Source organism: Nerophis lumbriciformis, linkage group LG06 (assembly GCF_033978685.3).
Source record: "Nerophis lumbriciformis linkage group LG06, RoL_Nlum_v2.1, whole genome shotgun sequence".
Taxonomy (NCBI): Eukaryota; Metazoa; Chordata; class Actinopteri; order Syngnathiformes; family Syngnathidae; genus Nerophis; species Nerophis lumbriciformis.
Window position 1 is genome coordinate 56,495,951 of NC_084553.2, and position 17,500 is coordinate 56,513,450.

Consider the following 17,500-nt stretch of genomic DNA (forward strand, 5'->3'; position numbering starts at 1 on the left):
TATAATAACAATAATAATAATAATGTATTAGATTTTATATTGCGCTTTTCTATTAGATTGTATTAATCATGACTATTCACTTTTTAATTTAGATTAATCATTAATAACACTTATTTTAGACTAATCGTTATTAATCACGCTTGAATTTAGACATATGACTATCACACTTTTGAATATGGATTAATCATGATTAATGATGTTTTAATTCAGAATAATCATTAACACTTATTTTAGTCCAATCGTTATTAATCACACTTTAGAATATAGATAAATCATGACTAATCACACTTTTAAATTTAGATAAATCATGACTAATCACACTTTTTAATTTCGATTAATCATGACTATTCACTTCTTAATTTCGATTAATCATTAATAACACTTATTTTAGACTAGTCGTTATTAATCATGCTTGAATTTAGATGAATCATGATTAATCAGTTTTAAATTTGGATTAATCCTGATTAATCACATTTCAATTTAGATTCATCCTTATTAATAACACTTTTATTTTAGACTAATCGTTATTAATCACACTTTTGAATTTAGATAAATCCAGATTAATCACGCCTTTGAATTTAGATGAATTGTAATTAATTACAGATTATTAATTGCTTGGGGACAAGCGATATATATATATCTATACATATATATGGATATATATAAAATTACAGATTATGACTTGCTTGTATAATTGAAGTTATTTTAATTTGAATTTTTTATAGCAAGCCACGCCCCCTTTCATGTAACCATCCATGCATGTGCAGTCAGAATAATGTGTGTGATTAATCTATACATAATACATGATTAATGCGATATTTTCTGATTAATAATAAGTTGTTCATGACACCTCTACTAAATATCAAATATATTTGCTTCATATCAGCAACTTTTTGGAGCCGAAGAGGTGCGCCATCGTGAGAAAAACGCCAAAAGCATTTTTTTTTCTTTTTCTTTTAAATTAATCATAGATTTAATCTGGGGCGATTAAAATTAGATCACTTTTTCCCCACTTTAATGCATTTTAGGTTTATGTTTTTTCTTTTCTTGGTTGTTCATTATTTTAGTGTTTATATCCCGTTCTTATTTTTGAAGTTCTGATGAATTTTTTGGACACTGAGTGTTTCCATGGACACTTTAATTGCTGATCCAAATCAGATGCGAGTTTGCATCACTTTCAAACCGGCACAGAGACTTGCACGAGCACAAAGGGGAAACGTCTATTTTAGTAGTTTTGACCACAAAAAAAACAAACATCGGATTTCTTCAAAAAGCTGAAGAAAAGCTCTTGAGAAGCGAGCAGAAACGAAGAGGATAAATAGTGCCGTAAGATGAGTTGACAAGACATGAAGGGACAAACAAAAGACAACATGTCACGTGTAAGCGGGTAAAAGTTGAATGACGTCAACATAAATGAAAGTCGTATAAAAATAAAGGTGTAAAGTTCGGTGTCCTACCTTGTTGTCCACCTTCGCAAAGAATCGTCCTCCGGTTTAATCATCCATAAAGAAGCATCGCCCTGGTGGAGACGAGTAGCTTGCGTTTGTTGCCTCCTTGAGCCCGTCTCTCCGAATCAGAAGCTCCACCGTACGCGCGCTGCTGTTTTGAGAAGACAAGCCCCGCCCCGGCGTGCGTGCCTGTCAACCACGCCCAAACGCACTCCTGCTTAAAAAAAAACAACAAGTGAAGGAAAACGACATTTTTTAATAATAATTATTAGTATTTATGCATTCCACTTACCTCATGCTGTAAAGTGAGTGAAAATGAGTGGTTACTTTAATCTATCACTCATTTCATTTAGTTGTAATATATAACTAAATTAGATATAAATAAATGTACAAACATTAAATGCAAAGGTACAATTTTATTATGAAAATCATATACTAAAAAGAAGGTTATTTTAAGATATTTTTTTACCAAAACTATAGTACATTTAAAAAATATTTTTCTCACTTTTTTGGTATTTGTTATACTTTTTTTCATTTATTTTATTGACAAAAATCACAGAGAATGTTAATCAATCTAATAAAACAAAATGGAGCCAGCCCAATCCCAGCTTTACAAAATGTACTTTACACAGCAATTATGAAGATACTCAATACAATGATAAAAAAAAAAAAAAAAAGCTTTAATTAATTAATTTCTTAATGAGATATGAGGATACATGTATAATATACAGTGCTTATTTGTATATGATGCATAGGACATAAAAAAAATACAAAAAGTATAATTATAAAAAAAAAACTAGGTGTTGTATCTAAAAAAAATAAAAAATTAAAATGTTTTGTCTTACACTTTTTAAAAAAGTAACATTTTTGAAATGCATAATTTTGATATGCTAGAAAATTTAAAAATATATTATATGAATATATATATATGCTGTATGTATGTGTGCATATACATATATGTATGTATGTATATATATATATATATATGTGTATATATGTATGTTTGTGTATATAGATGTGTATATAGATATTTATATATATATGTATATATATGTGTGTGTGTATATATATATATATATATATATATATATATATATATATATATATATATTTGTGTGTGTATATATATATATATATATATATGTGTATATTTGTGTGTGTGCATATATATACGTGTATGAATGTGTACATATATGTGTGTATATATACACACATACATACGTGTATATATATATATATATACACACGTGTATGAATGTGTACATATATGTGTGTATATATACACACATACATACGTGTATGTATATATATATATATATACACACACACATATACGTATATACAATTAAACATAACATGATAAAATGTTAATAAAATATAAAGTAATACTACTTATATGAAGAAAAAAAATTCTATAATCAATTATATAGTTTTTCATTATATAATTTTAATATATTGCTATAAAATAAAAATGTACATATATGAATACAGATATGTATCTAAAAATACAATATACCGTATGATAATAAACATGACTAAATGTTAATACAAATAAAAGTAATACTAATAAGAAAATACACTTTGGTATTTTTCATTATATACAGTCATTTTAATATATTCGTAGGGACAGAAATAAAACAAAAACATGTTTGGCATGGTGAATTAAATTAAATTCGTTTAAATAATACATTATATGTAAACATTACAAAAAACAATTGTTAATAATCATCAAGGTATTATTTGGGAAAAACGATTAAAACTTTTTTATTTTAGCCACTTTTGGGCATTTGTGTAAAGAAAACATCACACTAAATGACTGAACTGTTTTTTTTATTGCATGAATTTGTGAAAAGCAGCAGAGATGATACAGTTGACTCGAGGAAACTTTCGCGCCGTTAAGAAAGGTTTCAGTATTCGGACATTCAGATTTTTTACACGGCTTTACTCCATCGAGACAGTGAATAGTTCCAACTTCAAACCCAATCAAAAAGTGGGATGTTGGTCTGTACCACAAAAACAAGTGCATTTGAACTAATTCAAACATGGCGGTGAGTCACGTGGATAAATGGGCTGCATCACTGATGAAAGAGGATGCTTAAAATGGAAATGTGAAGCATTTGCTGGCTGTAGTATGAATAACAGGAGGTTTGAGATGTGCTTTGGTTGGTACAACCCCTCCAGAAGCCATCAGGTCCTTATAATTTAGGATTTGAAACCAAAGGAGAAAAAAACACAATCAGTGAAATGCAGTTGTCAAGCCCTCAAGATGTGGATTCAATGTGGGGTAATGTCGCCACCTGTAGGTCAAATGGTGTACTGCATTGCAATTTTTTTTTTGAACTTATTAAAACTCCCTTTTAAAGTAGACCAGCCACGTATTTAAAACAAATCCTCACACGACTTGTAACTTGGTCACTGCCAATAAGAACAAAAAAATAATAATTATAAAGTTGGATTCGTTTTTTTGTTGTACCTGATTAAGCTTTTGTCCCCCCCGCCCCTTCCCAGGAATCTTATTATGTAAAGGTATAGCCTCAAAAAGTTTGTCATATGTATATATATATATTTATATATATAGACATACTATGTTCATATAATTAATAAAAAAATAAATACATTTAACAAATACAAATGATTTTCCTTGTTTGCTGGATTTGTTATCAAACATCCCATCATTATATTGTTACTTTTTGTCATAAATCTCAATAAAAACTCCATTTGTAAAGCCTCCAAACTCCCATCGTGTGGTCTACAAGGAAAGCCTAACAATAATAACAATACATATTTGAGGTTACACGCACAAAGAGAAAAAAACGTAAGTAAAAGATGCTGATGATGATTTGTGTTGGCATGGCAACGAGACCACCCGCGTCCATTGATTTTTTTTGTGTAAAAAAAAAAAAACAAAAAAAAAAAAAAAGTTTTCCTGTTCCAGTAGAAATTTTCCTATGATCTGTTCGGACAAAAAAAAAAAAAAATCATGCATAAGTTACACCTCACGCATTTGTGAGTCGCCACCCTACAAACGCCATCATTAAAAATCTCAGAACATTTTTTTTTTTTTTTATACATTTGAAGCAGTTCCGTTTTTTCGTGTATCTTTTTGTAGAAAGTTTTTTTGTTTGTTTTTTTAAATGTCATTTCCAACAGCGAGGGAGGTCCTATCGTGTGCTCCTTCCATTCCTGTACAGCAGGAGGCGCAAGAGGCAAGTTTATGATGATGATAATAATAATGCAAGAGGGCGCTGCTGGCAGTCGGAGGAGACGAAGAAAAAAGAGGAGGAAGCCAAATGAGCGTCTAATCATCCATCTTAGTTCTTATCCACCTTCCCCAGCTTGAATGGAGACAGGAAGAGGGGCAAGGGGGTCATTAACGCCCCCCTATCTGCACAGCTCCTCTTGTGCGGAATCCCGCGCGTTTTTCCTCTTCTTGCCGTTGCCTTGGTGGTGCGGCTTGTTGCTGGGATGACTCTTGTTGTTGTTGGAGGAGGAAGAGGAGCTCTGCTGACCCTGATGGCCACCCTTGTGCTGCGGACGAGGTATCCTTGCCTAATATCAATAAGGACACAAAAAAATAATCTTGAGTCCGCTTGGATCGACAATTATGTCGTTTTTAATTACAACCACAGTAACTGGATCCATCCCGATCATGGGTGCCTGTCATCAGTACGCCTATAAAATCATGTTCAACACGTTCAATTTCGTTTTTCACTTTTCTTTTGGAAATATATGTCATTCCTTTGAATAGTTCAAGAGAAATGTTCAAGCATACTCAACTTGGTGTTTTTAGAATTGATGTACATTCATCTAATAGTTTCGATCAGTGGTTCTTCACCAAGTACCACCTCAGAAAAAAAACTTGGCTCTCCAAGTACCAACATTAAAAATACAGTAGCGTGGTAGGCCTAAGTATTCATTAGAAACGAGGTAGACGTTTTATTTAACAAGTATATTAAATAGTTTTGGCCACTGTAACATTACACACAGTTTGAATAGTAACACTGTGTTTAAATACCGTATAGGAAAACAAACGACTGTACTTTAATAAAGATGGAGCCCAGTTTGAGAACCCTGATTTAAGTTTATGTAGATCAACTCTAAAAGGGACAAGAGGTAGAAAATGGATGGATGAATGGATGGAATTGTAAACAATACTTGTTATTAGAGATGTCCAATAATGGCTTTTTTGCCGATATCCGATATTCCAATATTGTCCAACTCTTAATTACCGATTCCGATATCAACCGATACCGATATATACAGTCGTGGAATTAACACATTATTATGCCTAATTTTGTTGTGATGCCCCGCTGGATGCATTAAACAATGTAACTTTACCATGAATTGATTAACGTGGACCCCGACTTAAACAAGTTGAAAAACTTATTCGGGTGTTACCATTTAGACTTAGACTTCCTTTTTATTGTCATTCAAATTTGAACTTTACAGCACAGATAAGAACGAAATTTCGTTACATAAGCTCTTGGTAGTGCAGGATAAAAAAGCAATAAGGTGCATATATAAATAAATAAATATATATAAATAATATATAAATATATATATATATAAAATAAATAAATATATATAAATAAATAAATAGATTACTGTACAGATAAATATATTGCACTTTTTCACATGCGCCCACGTTTATGGATGCATGTTATATTGTCTTTTTTATTCCAGCGAGTTAATCCATTTTGGGGGGAGTTGAGAGGATAATTTAATTATGATGCATTCAAGAGTCTTACGACCTGAGGGAAGAAGCTGTTACAGAACCTGGAGGTTCTGCTTCGGAGGCTGCGGAACCTCTTTAGTAGTCAATTGTACGGAATATGTACTGTACTGTGCAATCTACTAATACAAGTTTCAATCAATCAATCAAAAACAATTCGGGAGTCTCCCGGGAAAATCGGGAGGGTTGGCAAGTATGCCCTACGTCCGTGTTTTACCGGATATGTACCGCTCCGTACAGCGGCGTTTTAAAAAGTCATTACCGTATTTTCCGCACTATTAGCCGCACCTAAAAACCACAAATTTACTCAAAAGCTGACAGTGCGGCTTTTAACCCGGTGCGCTTTATATATGGATAAATATTAAGATTCATTTTCATAAAGTTTCGGTCTCGCAACTTCGGTAAACAGCCGCCATCTTTTTTCCCGGTAGAACAGGAAGCGCTTCTTCTTCTACGCAAGCAACCGCCAAGGTAAGCACCCGCCCCCATAGAACAGGAAGCGCTTCTTCTTCTACTGTAAGCAACCACCCGCCCGCGTAGAAGAAGAAAAAGCGCGCGGATATCACCGTACGTTTCATTTCCTTTGTGTGTTTACATCTGTAAAGACCACAAAATGGCTCCTACTAAACGACAGGGATCCGGTTCATGAAAAGACGCAATCTCTCCATCCGCACACGGATTACTATTTCACAGCAACTGATATTCCTGTGAACCGCACTGTGGAACGGGAGCACGTACGGTGAATATTCGCACCACAGGGAATGAGAAGTCATCCTTCACTGTGGTTCTAGCTTGCCATGCTAATGGCCAGAAACTTCCACCCATGGTGATATTCAAAAGGAAGACCTTGCCAAAAGAGACCTTTCCAGCCGGCGTCATCATAAAAGCTAACTCGAAGGGATGGATGAAGAAAAGATGAGCGAGTGGTTAAGGTAAGTTTAAGTTTACGCGAAGAGGCCGGGTGGCTTTTTTCACGCAGCTCTGTCCATGTTGATATACGTATGTTTGTGATTGCACATTTGCGTACATTTTGGGAGTGAACAGAGTTGTTAGAACGCTGGTTTTTAATATATTATTAAAGTTTGACTGACCTATCTGACTGTTTCTTTGACATTCCTTTAGCGCAGTTAGATGCAGCTTACAACACCGGGCGGCTTATAGGTGGACAAAGTTTTGAAATATGCCGTTCATTGAAGGCGCGGCTTTTAACCCAGGGCGCCTTATGGTGCGGAAAATACGGTAATTGTACTTCTTGAAACAGATACCGATCATTTCCGATATTACATTTTAAAGCATTTATCGGACATCTCTACTTGTTATTCATATAAACATATATATATTTTTTACATTTAGAATCATATACAAATGCATAATCAAGTGCCATTTGATATATATATATTTTTTTAAATGTGTACATATTACGGTATATGAGTGCCAAGTGTACTTGTGACTTGACAAGGGACTTGGACTAGACACAAGACTTCACTCTCACTTCTTTATCGCCTTTTTTCCACAGTTGAATTTGTTGAAAAAGCGGTTGAATTAATGAAATGAGGTGACAAACAAAATTCAGTAAATAAAAACATTTTTAACTTGTTTGTGGACTCTGCCGCCACAAACAAGGAGTTCACCAGTCAGTCTGTTGTGGTGTTTGGGAAGCCAGGTAAAGGTCTGGGAAGACAACTATTCTCTTGGCAACTGTGATGATACCTGATGAAGGTACTGCCTCCCACTTTTCTTTTCCTTTATTGTTGACCCACAAGAATTTCTCTCCAGATCCATTCTAGAGCCCTGAGCAGCCTTCTGAGATCACTAAAGCGCTTTTCATCCACCAGACTGCAGGTGGTCCTCTGGGTCCACTCTTTTTCAGAAAGTCGAACTTTGGACCTGAATGCCACTCGGAATCCTCAGTTAATGCTTTCTGACCCTGGAATTCACCACCAGTCTTGGACATCAATGCTGATTTGGATCTCGCCAATTCAGTTTGCGAAGATAGCTGTAATTTTTACGCCGTATCTTACATAAGACGGTTTGGCTGGGACCACTTTTTGTCATGGATTCAGCAGTGTTTCTGGTAGTAGTTTTTTTAGCCGGGCTGCAAAGACGGCTCCGCCTTCACAGGTTGGCTTTTGTGGTCGAGTACGGTCAGCTTGGATTTCGCTGCGACGAGCCTCACACGGTGCCATATGCGTGCTCGCTGCCGTCAGGTCTTGAGCAGGGGTCTGGTGAATCTGAGTTTGCTCAGGTCAGCATATTATTTTAGAAGCTTAATGGCGTCTTCTCGGAGCCTTACAGATAAGGCGGCATCGCATGTGTCCTCTCCTAAGCGATGCTTTACCTTGGCTTTTTGAAAAGCTCTTCTGACCAGGGTTGCTCCCACGAGGTCAAGTGGATAAAACCCGCCGGAGACTTGACTTGACAGTTCTCACCTGGTGAGTGGATCTGAGGTTTGCCTTCTCCCCTCCTCTCTAAGCAGGTGCTGACCAAGACACATCTTTTCCCTCTTCTTTGATAAGTTCACTGCGACCATGACATAGAGTTTGTCAGCTTCAATGGACTAACCTAAACCAAGTGCTTTGTTGTCATTTGCAGTGAGCTGGTTTGGAAGGACCATGGTCTTGGGCTCCATTTGCTCAGCTCTTAGTTCTATCCTTCCACTTTAATCAGAGTAGACCTAATGCTGTGAGCCGCTTCAGCTGGTTGAGGTCGTTATGAGAGGTCAGAATGTCATCAACATATGTATCTTCTTCCAGCACACATCTCTCTTCTTCCAAGTGAGATTGAGGTAAGTTAGCAGTCTCTCTCATGGCGACTTGGGCTATGCAACCAGAGGATTTGTCTTCAATGGATTTGTCTTCTTGTTACAGCAAAATCTTCGAATTCAGCATCTTCAGCGTAACACCAAAGGAATCTGTGCAGGTGAACCTCTATCTCTTCCAGCCAGACAGAGTTGTACATCTTGCGGATGTCACCAAGAGAAGCATAGACACCAGCTCGGAACCGCAGTAGGACATCTGTATCTTTGATAAGTATGTCCTTCAGGTTTAGACCTCGGCACGTCTGGCTGCTGTTCCACACAATTCTTACTGGGGTAGAGAAGGAGTGCGGGTTTAGTGCAATCAAGTGACTTATGTACCACACTGGCCTGGTCCAGCTTTGTAGAATGTCTTTGGACAGTTTCACTGCAGCATTGCGATCAACCATTTCATGGACTTCAGAAGCGTAGGCCGCTTTCCATTGAGGTGTCCTTGACAGTTGTTTCTCTGTTCTGAGGAATGTTACTTGAACTGTGTTCTTGTTGTTTGGGAATGAAGCCAGATCTTCAGTCCATGGATATTTGGCATGCCACTGGTTCTGCATTGTGGTCATCTCCAGTCACATACAGTATGTCAGGCCATTTCTCACCATCTCCAGTTCCCTCTCTTCAGCAAGCGTCATTTGTTTTTGTCTTGGTTGGCAATTCCCGCAGTGACATCCCCACATTATGGTATGGAGGCAGCTCCAATCAACGCTTTCCCATTTCCACCACCTGAAAAGTCTTCTGCTACCGGTGGGTATACTGGACTGTGTTTTGGGATGGTCAGGAGACTGACAGGAAACCGGGCCTTCGTGGGTAAGTTCCTCACTGCCTTCATTCTCATTGATCTTGCACAATGAGTCTTTGACGAGTGGGCCGTTAAGGTGACTTCCTCAAAGAGGCTTGGATGCGTGCCTCCGATGGTCTTGACAAGCGGGCCACCCTCCCGCACCAGGACACCGATGGAACGGACTTTCTGGGGCACCAACTGATCTTCTTTGAGGCTGATCAGGAGTTGTATTTCTTAGGGCCAAATAAGGTATTTGAGAAGGACATCTGGGCTGGAACATCTTTTTTGCACTTCTGCAATCGTGTCCACACCATAGCAGATCAGTTGATATGACTTGAGGGTACGTGCTGACTCTTGGTTGCCGCAGACACCTTCATCCCTCCGAAACCATGGACCAGTAGTGTGATGTCTTCACTTCGAAGAGATAGCCTGCTTGCAGCTTTATGCGTTATATAGTTTGTATCAGAAGCCAGGTCAATGAAGGTTCCAATTCTTTTTCCATCGTTGGCAATGACACATTAGGATTACCTAATAATTCAAGTGTCAAGTGTGGCAAGACATGCCCACACACAACAAACTGACTGGTGTAGCAAATTTAAACAAAGTCTGTGGGAATTGGCTGATTGCCATCATCAAGATCACCTGCTGCTGCGACGCGCTCTGGAATGCACGCGCTGACGTCACATTCCTTCTCAGAAGGACGCCGTGCAGAGATTAGAAAAACTGGCAAGACAGCCACACCTCCTTCAGATCGCTTCAACAGTGAGTTTAATATAATAATAACTGGATGCTGTTTATTCAATATTTAAACTTTTCACAATTCATTTAAAAAAAATGTATTCAACTAAATATAAATCGCTCGAGAAAAGAAGTATTGTACAATTTTGCATACATTTAAACATACAGTATTATATTACGTATAATTGCTCGTGAAATTTAATATTTGTATATATAAAATTGATACATTTCACTTTCTATTATTTCAATATTTTACTTTATTAATAATAATAGAAAGTATTTTTAGTCATGTTTTTTTCACATACATTTGTTTAAATGTACAATAGTGCATTTTCATCACTGATCTGAAATTTAATATTTCTCTCATGAAAAATGATTAATATTTTGTTATTTACTTTTTTCACATACAATATTTCTTTTAACATATATACATTTTAATAAATGCTTTGTTTTTTGACAAATAGAATATTTGTATATTGGTAAGTTTGTATTATTATTATTTATTACAAAATAAATTGTACATAGTAATAATAATATTAACAAGTGATGTTTTTAATGTACAGTCATCACTTTCCACACAGTGCTTCAAATATTGCCGTTTAACCACTTTGAGGATTTTTGGGGATATTTCCAAATTTTTTGAAAGCATATTCTGCAATTTTGTGGTCCAAAATCAAGCATTGTCAAGCATAAAAATTATTAAATGAACTAAAAATGTAATACTACAGCAGATCTAACCAATCAGAGCACGCTGTTCAGTATCGTGGCCACTGATTGGCTCAGCCTCATGCAGCATTACTACTGTACATTAGATTAAAAGAGTGTAAAGGTAAACTAAAGGGTGTTGTTTCATGTCTAGAGGATTCTCATATTGTTGAAACATGTACATAGACAGTTGTAAACAGGGTTTTTATGCTCTATGAAAATATTTGATTTATAATTAATTTTTCAAGGTCATGTCCAGACCCAATTACAGCATATAAACGAGGGATGACTGTATTGTTTCAACTACTCTTAACAACCATATTGCGACACTTGTCAACATGAACAGACCAATTTTTCATCGAAATGATCCCTTTGGGTCTCTTTTTTTCGTAATAATAGGAACGATGACAGTATTATTAAGTGTTGTTTTGTACTATAAAGTGTTTTGTGCGTGTGTGGGAGGAAAGCACACACCTTTCCTCCCTTGTTGCCTCCAGTTGGAGTGCTGCTTGTGCGGTTCTGCGTTCTGTGATTGGCGGCAGTGACTGCCGACTTTTCTCTGTGGGCGCTGGCGGCCCTGCCGGACTGCTGCTTGGCCGTCTTGCACGGCGTGCCGTCAGAGTCCTGCGGAACACAAGAATATCAGGACTCGGCGTCACACCTGCGGTGTTAGCGAGGGCCGCAGCCGAGGACTGACCGCGTCACTCGAGTTGGAGGACGTCGTGGAGGAGGGCGACAGCAGCGAAGAGGAAGGCGAGGAGCGCAGGGAAGGAGACGGCGAGGAAGTGTTGGACGAGGTCTTGCTGTTGGGGGCCGACGGCAGGACGACGACGACATTGTCCTCGTCGTCCTCGTCCAGGACCAGGACGTTGTTGTTGTTGCATTCGTCCAGCTGCTTGGACTTGAACAGCGTCACGTCATTTCCTGCGGAAAAAGGAAGCAAATGTTCAAGTAGACGTTCTGCTTGATGACGAGGTCACCGTGAGCCCTCACTGTTGAGCGGCAGGTCGTTCTGAGACGGGCTCCCCCAGTTCTTTCGGATCCAGCCTCTGTACTCGTCCACTTCCTGAGTCACGCGGATGATCCGGCCAAGAATGCTGAGAGGAAAGAGCAAAGAGGAACATCAGTGTTTACACTGCAAATGTTAACGATAAGCTTTTTTTTGGGGGGGGGGGGGTCTTTCTTACACTCCTCACTTCAGCAAACATCTACTGACGCTTCATTGCTTAAAAAAACACATGACTCTTATCAGCAATGTTGTATATTTGCATTGTTGCATCTTGGAGAAAAAGACAAAAAACAAACCACTATTTGGCAGCATCGAACAGGGGCACGACTAGTTTCTTGCTGTAGAAATGAACAACAAACAAAAGAGTAAACAGGAAGAAGGCCAAGTATGCTGTCAAAACCTTTCCAAACAACAAATAAATACATGTTTATTATGGGTGTCACAGTCTGATTTCAGCAAAAAAAAAAAAAACAGTACAGTTGTTCATTAGAACGCTCTTCAAACGCTGATTTATTTTATTTTATTTTATTTATTTTTATTTATATGTTTTTTGGCCTAATTTAAAGGGGAACATTATCACAATTTCAGAAGGGTTAAAACCATTAAAAATCAGTTCCCAGTGGCTTATTTTATTTTTCGAAGTTTTTTTCAAAATTTTACCCATCACGCAATATCCCTAAAAAAGCTTCAAAGTGCCTGATTTTAACCATCGTTATATACACACCCGTCCATTTTCCTGTGACGTCACACAGTGATGCCAACTCAAACAAACATGGCGCATAGAACAGCAAGCTATAGCGACATTAGCTCGGATTCAGACTCGGATTTCAGCGGCTTAAGCGTTTCAACAGATTACGCATGTATTGAAACGTATGGTTGTAGTGTGGAGGCAGGTAGCGAAAACGAAATTGAAGAAGAAACTGAAGCTATTGAGCCATATCGGTTTGAACCGTATGCAAGCGAAACCGACGAAAACGACACGACAGTCAGCGACACGGGAGAAAGCGAGGACAAATTCGGCGATCGTCTTCAAACCAACGATTAGTATGTGTTTGTTTGGCATTAAAGGAAACTAACAACTATGAACTAGGTTTACAGCATATGAAATACATTTGGCAACAACATGCACTTTGAGAGTGCAGACAGCCCAATTTTCATCAATTAATATATTCTGTAGACATACCCTCATCCACGCTCTTTTCCTGAAAGCTGATCTGTTCAGTTTTGGAGTTGATGTCAGCAGGCCAGGGAAGCTAGGGTCGATATTCTTCTCTTGATCATCTTCGGTGGCATAAGGGACGGTGTGAGCCAAGACATCCAGGGGGTTTAGCTCGCTCGTCTGCGGGAACAAACTGCCGCCATTGCTTGCCGTGCTACCGAGGTCCTTTGTCCCTGAATTGCTCACACACTCCGGCAGATTCAATGGGGGTCTGGCGGCAGATTTCTTTGACTTTATCGTTGGAAATGTATCTGCTTTGAGTGTCGCAGGATATCCACACATTCTTGCCATCACTGTCGTAGCATAGGTTTCGTCGGTAAAGTGTGCGGAACAAACGTCCAATTTTTTGCCTCTTTCGCATCTTTGGGCCACTGGTGCAACTTGAATTCGTCCCTGTTCGTGTTGTTACACCCTCCGACAACACACCGACGAGGCATGATGTCTCCAAGGTACGGAAAACAGTCGAAAAAAACGGAAAATAACAGAGCTGATTTGACTCGGTGTTTGAGAAAATGGCGGATTGCTTCCCGATGTGACGTCACGTTGTGACGTCATCGCTCCGAGAGCGAATATTAGAAAGGCGTTTAATTCGCCAAAATTCACCCATTTAGAGTTCGGAAATCGGTTAAAAAAATATATGGTCTTTTTTCTGCAACATCAAGGTATATATTGACGCTTACATAGGTCTGGTTATAATGTTCCCCTTTAAAGAGGCTGTTTGCAGCATTTACACAGATGCCTAGGGGGCGCTAACTTTCCAATGTATTTTAAGCGTTATATTACGCCCTCTTACGGCTTGTAGGATGTAACTAGCTTTGGACAGTTATTGGTAGCCATCATTAATAATAATAATAATGGATTAGATTTATAGGGTGCTTTTCTAGACACGCTAAGCGCTTCACATTCACTTCACATTCCCACCTGGTGGTGGTAAGCTACATTTATAGCCACAGCTGCCTTGGGGTAGACTGACGGAAGCGTGGTTGCCAGTTTGCGTCGACGGCCCCTCCGACCACCACCCATCATTCATTCACCAGTGTGAGCGGCACTGGGGGCAAGGGTGAAGTGTCCTGCCCAAGGACACAACGGCAGTGATTTGGATGGCAAGAGGCGGGGAGCGAACCTGCAATCCTCAAGTTTCTGGCACGGCTGCCCTACCCACCACGTCATACCGTCCCAATTGAATGAACTATATTTTTCAGACTATGAAGCGCACTTAAAGCCTTTTCATTTTCTCAAACATCGACAACTTATAACACGGTGCACCTAACTACGGATTAATTCTGGTTGTGCTTACAAACCTTGAAGCAATTTTATTTGATATGAATGAGAAGTGTGACCATTACATGGCAGTCACACATAAAAGATACTGTATGTGTGCACTGAAGGTTGACTGATAAAAGCTAACAAGAACCGGTAAGCAAACAACACCAAAACGTTGACGTTTCATTGAGAATATAAAACATTACACAAGACGCCAAAAAAATGTGTCAAAAAGTTTTAGTACGATTTTGGTAATCTACGAAGCCGCACCGCTTGATGGAACGCAGAGCATTGCGGCTACTGTAGTCAAACGTGCTGTGCTTCAACATACGGGTGTTATTATGGTGGGTATAAGGACCCCAAAATGGCACCTATTTGCATACTTGCCAACCCTCCCGAATTTTCCGGGAGACTCCCGAATTTCAGTGCCTCTCCCGAAAATCTCCCGGGACAACCATTCTCCCGAATTTCTACCGATTTCCAGCCGGACAACTATATTGGGGGCGTGCCTTAAAGGCACTGCCTGTAGCGTCGTCTCTCACCTAAAAAGGAGACTATTATATATGTCTCCGTTATCCATAGGTTTATCTATAACCCATTAAGTAGGCAGGCACGGAGCTATTTCTCAGCGTGTGTTTATACCAGCCGGCACGTTAATACACTGACACACAACATCCGGATTCCCATCATGCATTGCTTCAAAACTACAGCAAGTAGTAATGTCCAAAATTTCCAGCCGGACAAACAACATTGGGGGTATGCCATAAAGGCACTGCCTTTAGCGTCCTCTCACCTGAAAAGGAAACTATTATATATGTCTCCGTTATCCATAGGTTTATCTATAACCCATAACACGGTGGCCGAATGGATATAGTCACTCATGAACGATCAGAGAAGCACAAGGCGGCGGCAACGCAGTATTATGTGCCACCTTGCTAAATGGAGACCCGAGGGTGTAACATATGCCGAGACAAAGATGGCTATGCTGATAGCTGCAAGCAACATCCCGTTCTCATTTGCGGATGTTTTCAACAAATCCGTGAAGGATATGTTCCCGGATTCAGAGATCACTCGCCAGTACTCAAATGGCAGAACAAAGGCTACTCAAATAGTGAAAGGTAAGTGTTTTTTTTGTTTTTTTTAAAGTAAGCAGCAAGTACAGTACAGTTAGTAGAACAACTGTGTTTTCATTACTGTGTACTGTACTATATATATATATATATATATATATATATATATATATATATATATATATTGTCGGAGGCAGATATTTACATATATCCGAATTTAAGTGTTACTTCTTTTTATTTCATAGTCATATTTGAAAACAGCTCATGTTTTTCCATTTTGTTCTCTTTCTGTTTCTCTGCAAGTAAACTGTGTGTATTAACCTTGATCTTTGGAATGTGTTTTGACTAGAGAGATAATGTGTATGTGTTTTGACTAGAGAGAGGGAAGAGGAGAGAGGGTTTTGGGTCGGGAAGACAGACCATTTTAGCGGGGCGATCCGAATGTTCTATGTTGTCTCTGTGAATGTATATCTGCAAAGCTTTGCAAATATATTACAAAATACCTATTCTGCCTCTGGTGGTTTTTCAACTCAGCTTTAAGTGTCGTAAAGAGCTTGGGAGCGACTTGTGACTTGAATTCCCTGGGAGGAACAACTGGTCCAAAACGCAACAATATATATATAAATATATATATAGGTGCATTAAAACCAAAACAAACAGGCTAAAGAACAGCTTCTTCCCCAGGGCCATAACCATCCTGAACGGACTGCCCCATTGTCCCTCATAACTGCCTTCTCTTCGGTGCAATAACCCATTCCACCAACCACCCTGTTTTTGTTTTGTTTTTTCATGTATATATTCATTTCACACCATATTCATTGCACTTCTACATTTTTTATATTTTTATATATTTGCACATTGTTTTTTTTTGTTTTTTGTTTTTTCTAGCATGCACACATCGCACTGTATGGAATGGCCTCAATCTCGTTACCTTGCGTAATGACAATAAAGCTGATTCTGATATATATATATATATATATATATATATATATATATATATATGTGTATACCGCATTTTTCGGAGTATAAGTCGCACCGGAGTATAAGTCGCACCTGCCGAACATGCATAATAAAGAAGGAAAAAAACATATATAAATCGCACTGGAGCCCGGCCAAACTATGAAAAAAACTGCGACTTATAGTCCGAAAAATACGGTGTATACTTTTTGTGATATCTGTATATATGGCGTGGCGAAGTTGGTAGAGTGGCCGTGCCAGCAATCGAAGGGTTCCTGTTTACTGGGGTTCAATCCCCACCTTCTACCATCCTAGTTACGTCCGTTGTGTCCTTGGGCAAGACACTTCACCCCTTGCTCCTGATGGCTGCTGGTTAGCGCCTTGCATGGCAGCTCCCGCCATCAGTGTGTGAATGTGTGTGTGAATGGGTGAATGTGGTGATACTGTCAAAGTGCTTTGAGTACCTTGAAGGTAGAAAAGCGCTATACAAATATAACCCATTTATCATTTATTTATATATATATATATATATATATATATATATATATATATATATATATATATATATATATATATATAAGAAATACTTAAATTTCAGTGAATTCTAGCTATAAATATACTCCTCCCCCCTTAACCCTGCCCCCGCCCACCCCCCAATCTCCCGAATTCGGAGGTCTCAAGGTTGGCAAGTATGCCTATTTGTAGATATTTGCAATATTATGCAAAACCAACTGTTCTTACCTATTAGTATCTGCTAATGAGTATTAGGGAT

General features: G+C 38.4%; 2 protein-coding genes across 3 annotated transcripts in view; both read right to left on the bottom strand.

Moving 5' to 3' along the window:
• adcy7 (adenylate cyclase 7) overlaps positions 1 to 1,568 on the bottom strand; it is a 207,127-nt gene extending 205,559 nt beyond the window's left edge. For both annotated transcript variants that reach the window (XM_061964558.2, XM_061964557.2), the window contains exon 1: positions 1,458 to 1,568. The gene's annotated coding sequence lies outside the window, so the exon portion shown is untranslated. The remainder of the gene's footprint in view (positions 1 to 1,457) is intronic.
• Positions 1,569 to 3,261: 1,693 nt separating this feature from the next.
• Positions 3,262 to 17,500, bottom strand: part of tent4b (terminal nucleotidyltransferase 4B) — a 91,440-nt gene continuing 77,201 nt past the window's right edge. Inside the window, exons 9-12 of the mRNA XM_061964562.2 lie at positions 12,204 to 12,307; positions 11,908 to 12,134; positions 11,685 to 11,834; positions 3,262 to 4,997 (exon numbers count right to left, since the gene is read on the bottom strand). Coding sequence (XP_061820546.1) covers positions 4,830 to 4,997; positions 11,685 to 11,834; positions 11,908 to 12,134; positions 12,204 to 12,307 — 649 coding nt within the window. The 3' untranslated portion in view covers positions 3,262 to 4,829. The remainder of the gene's footprint in view (positions 4,998 to 11,684; positions 11,835 to 11,907; positions 12,135 to 12,203; positions 12,308 to 17,500) is intronic.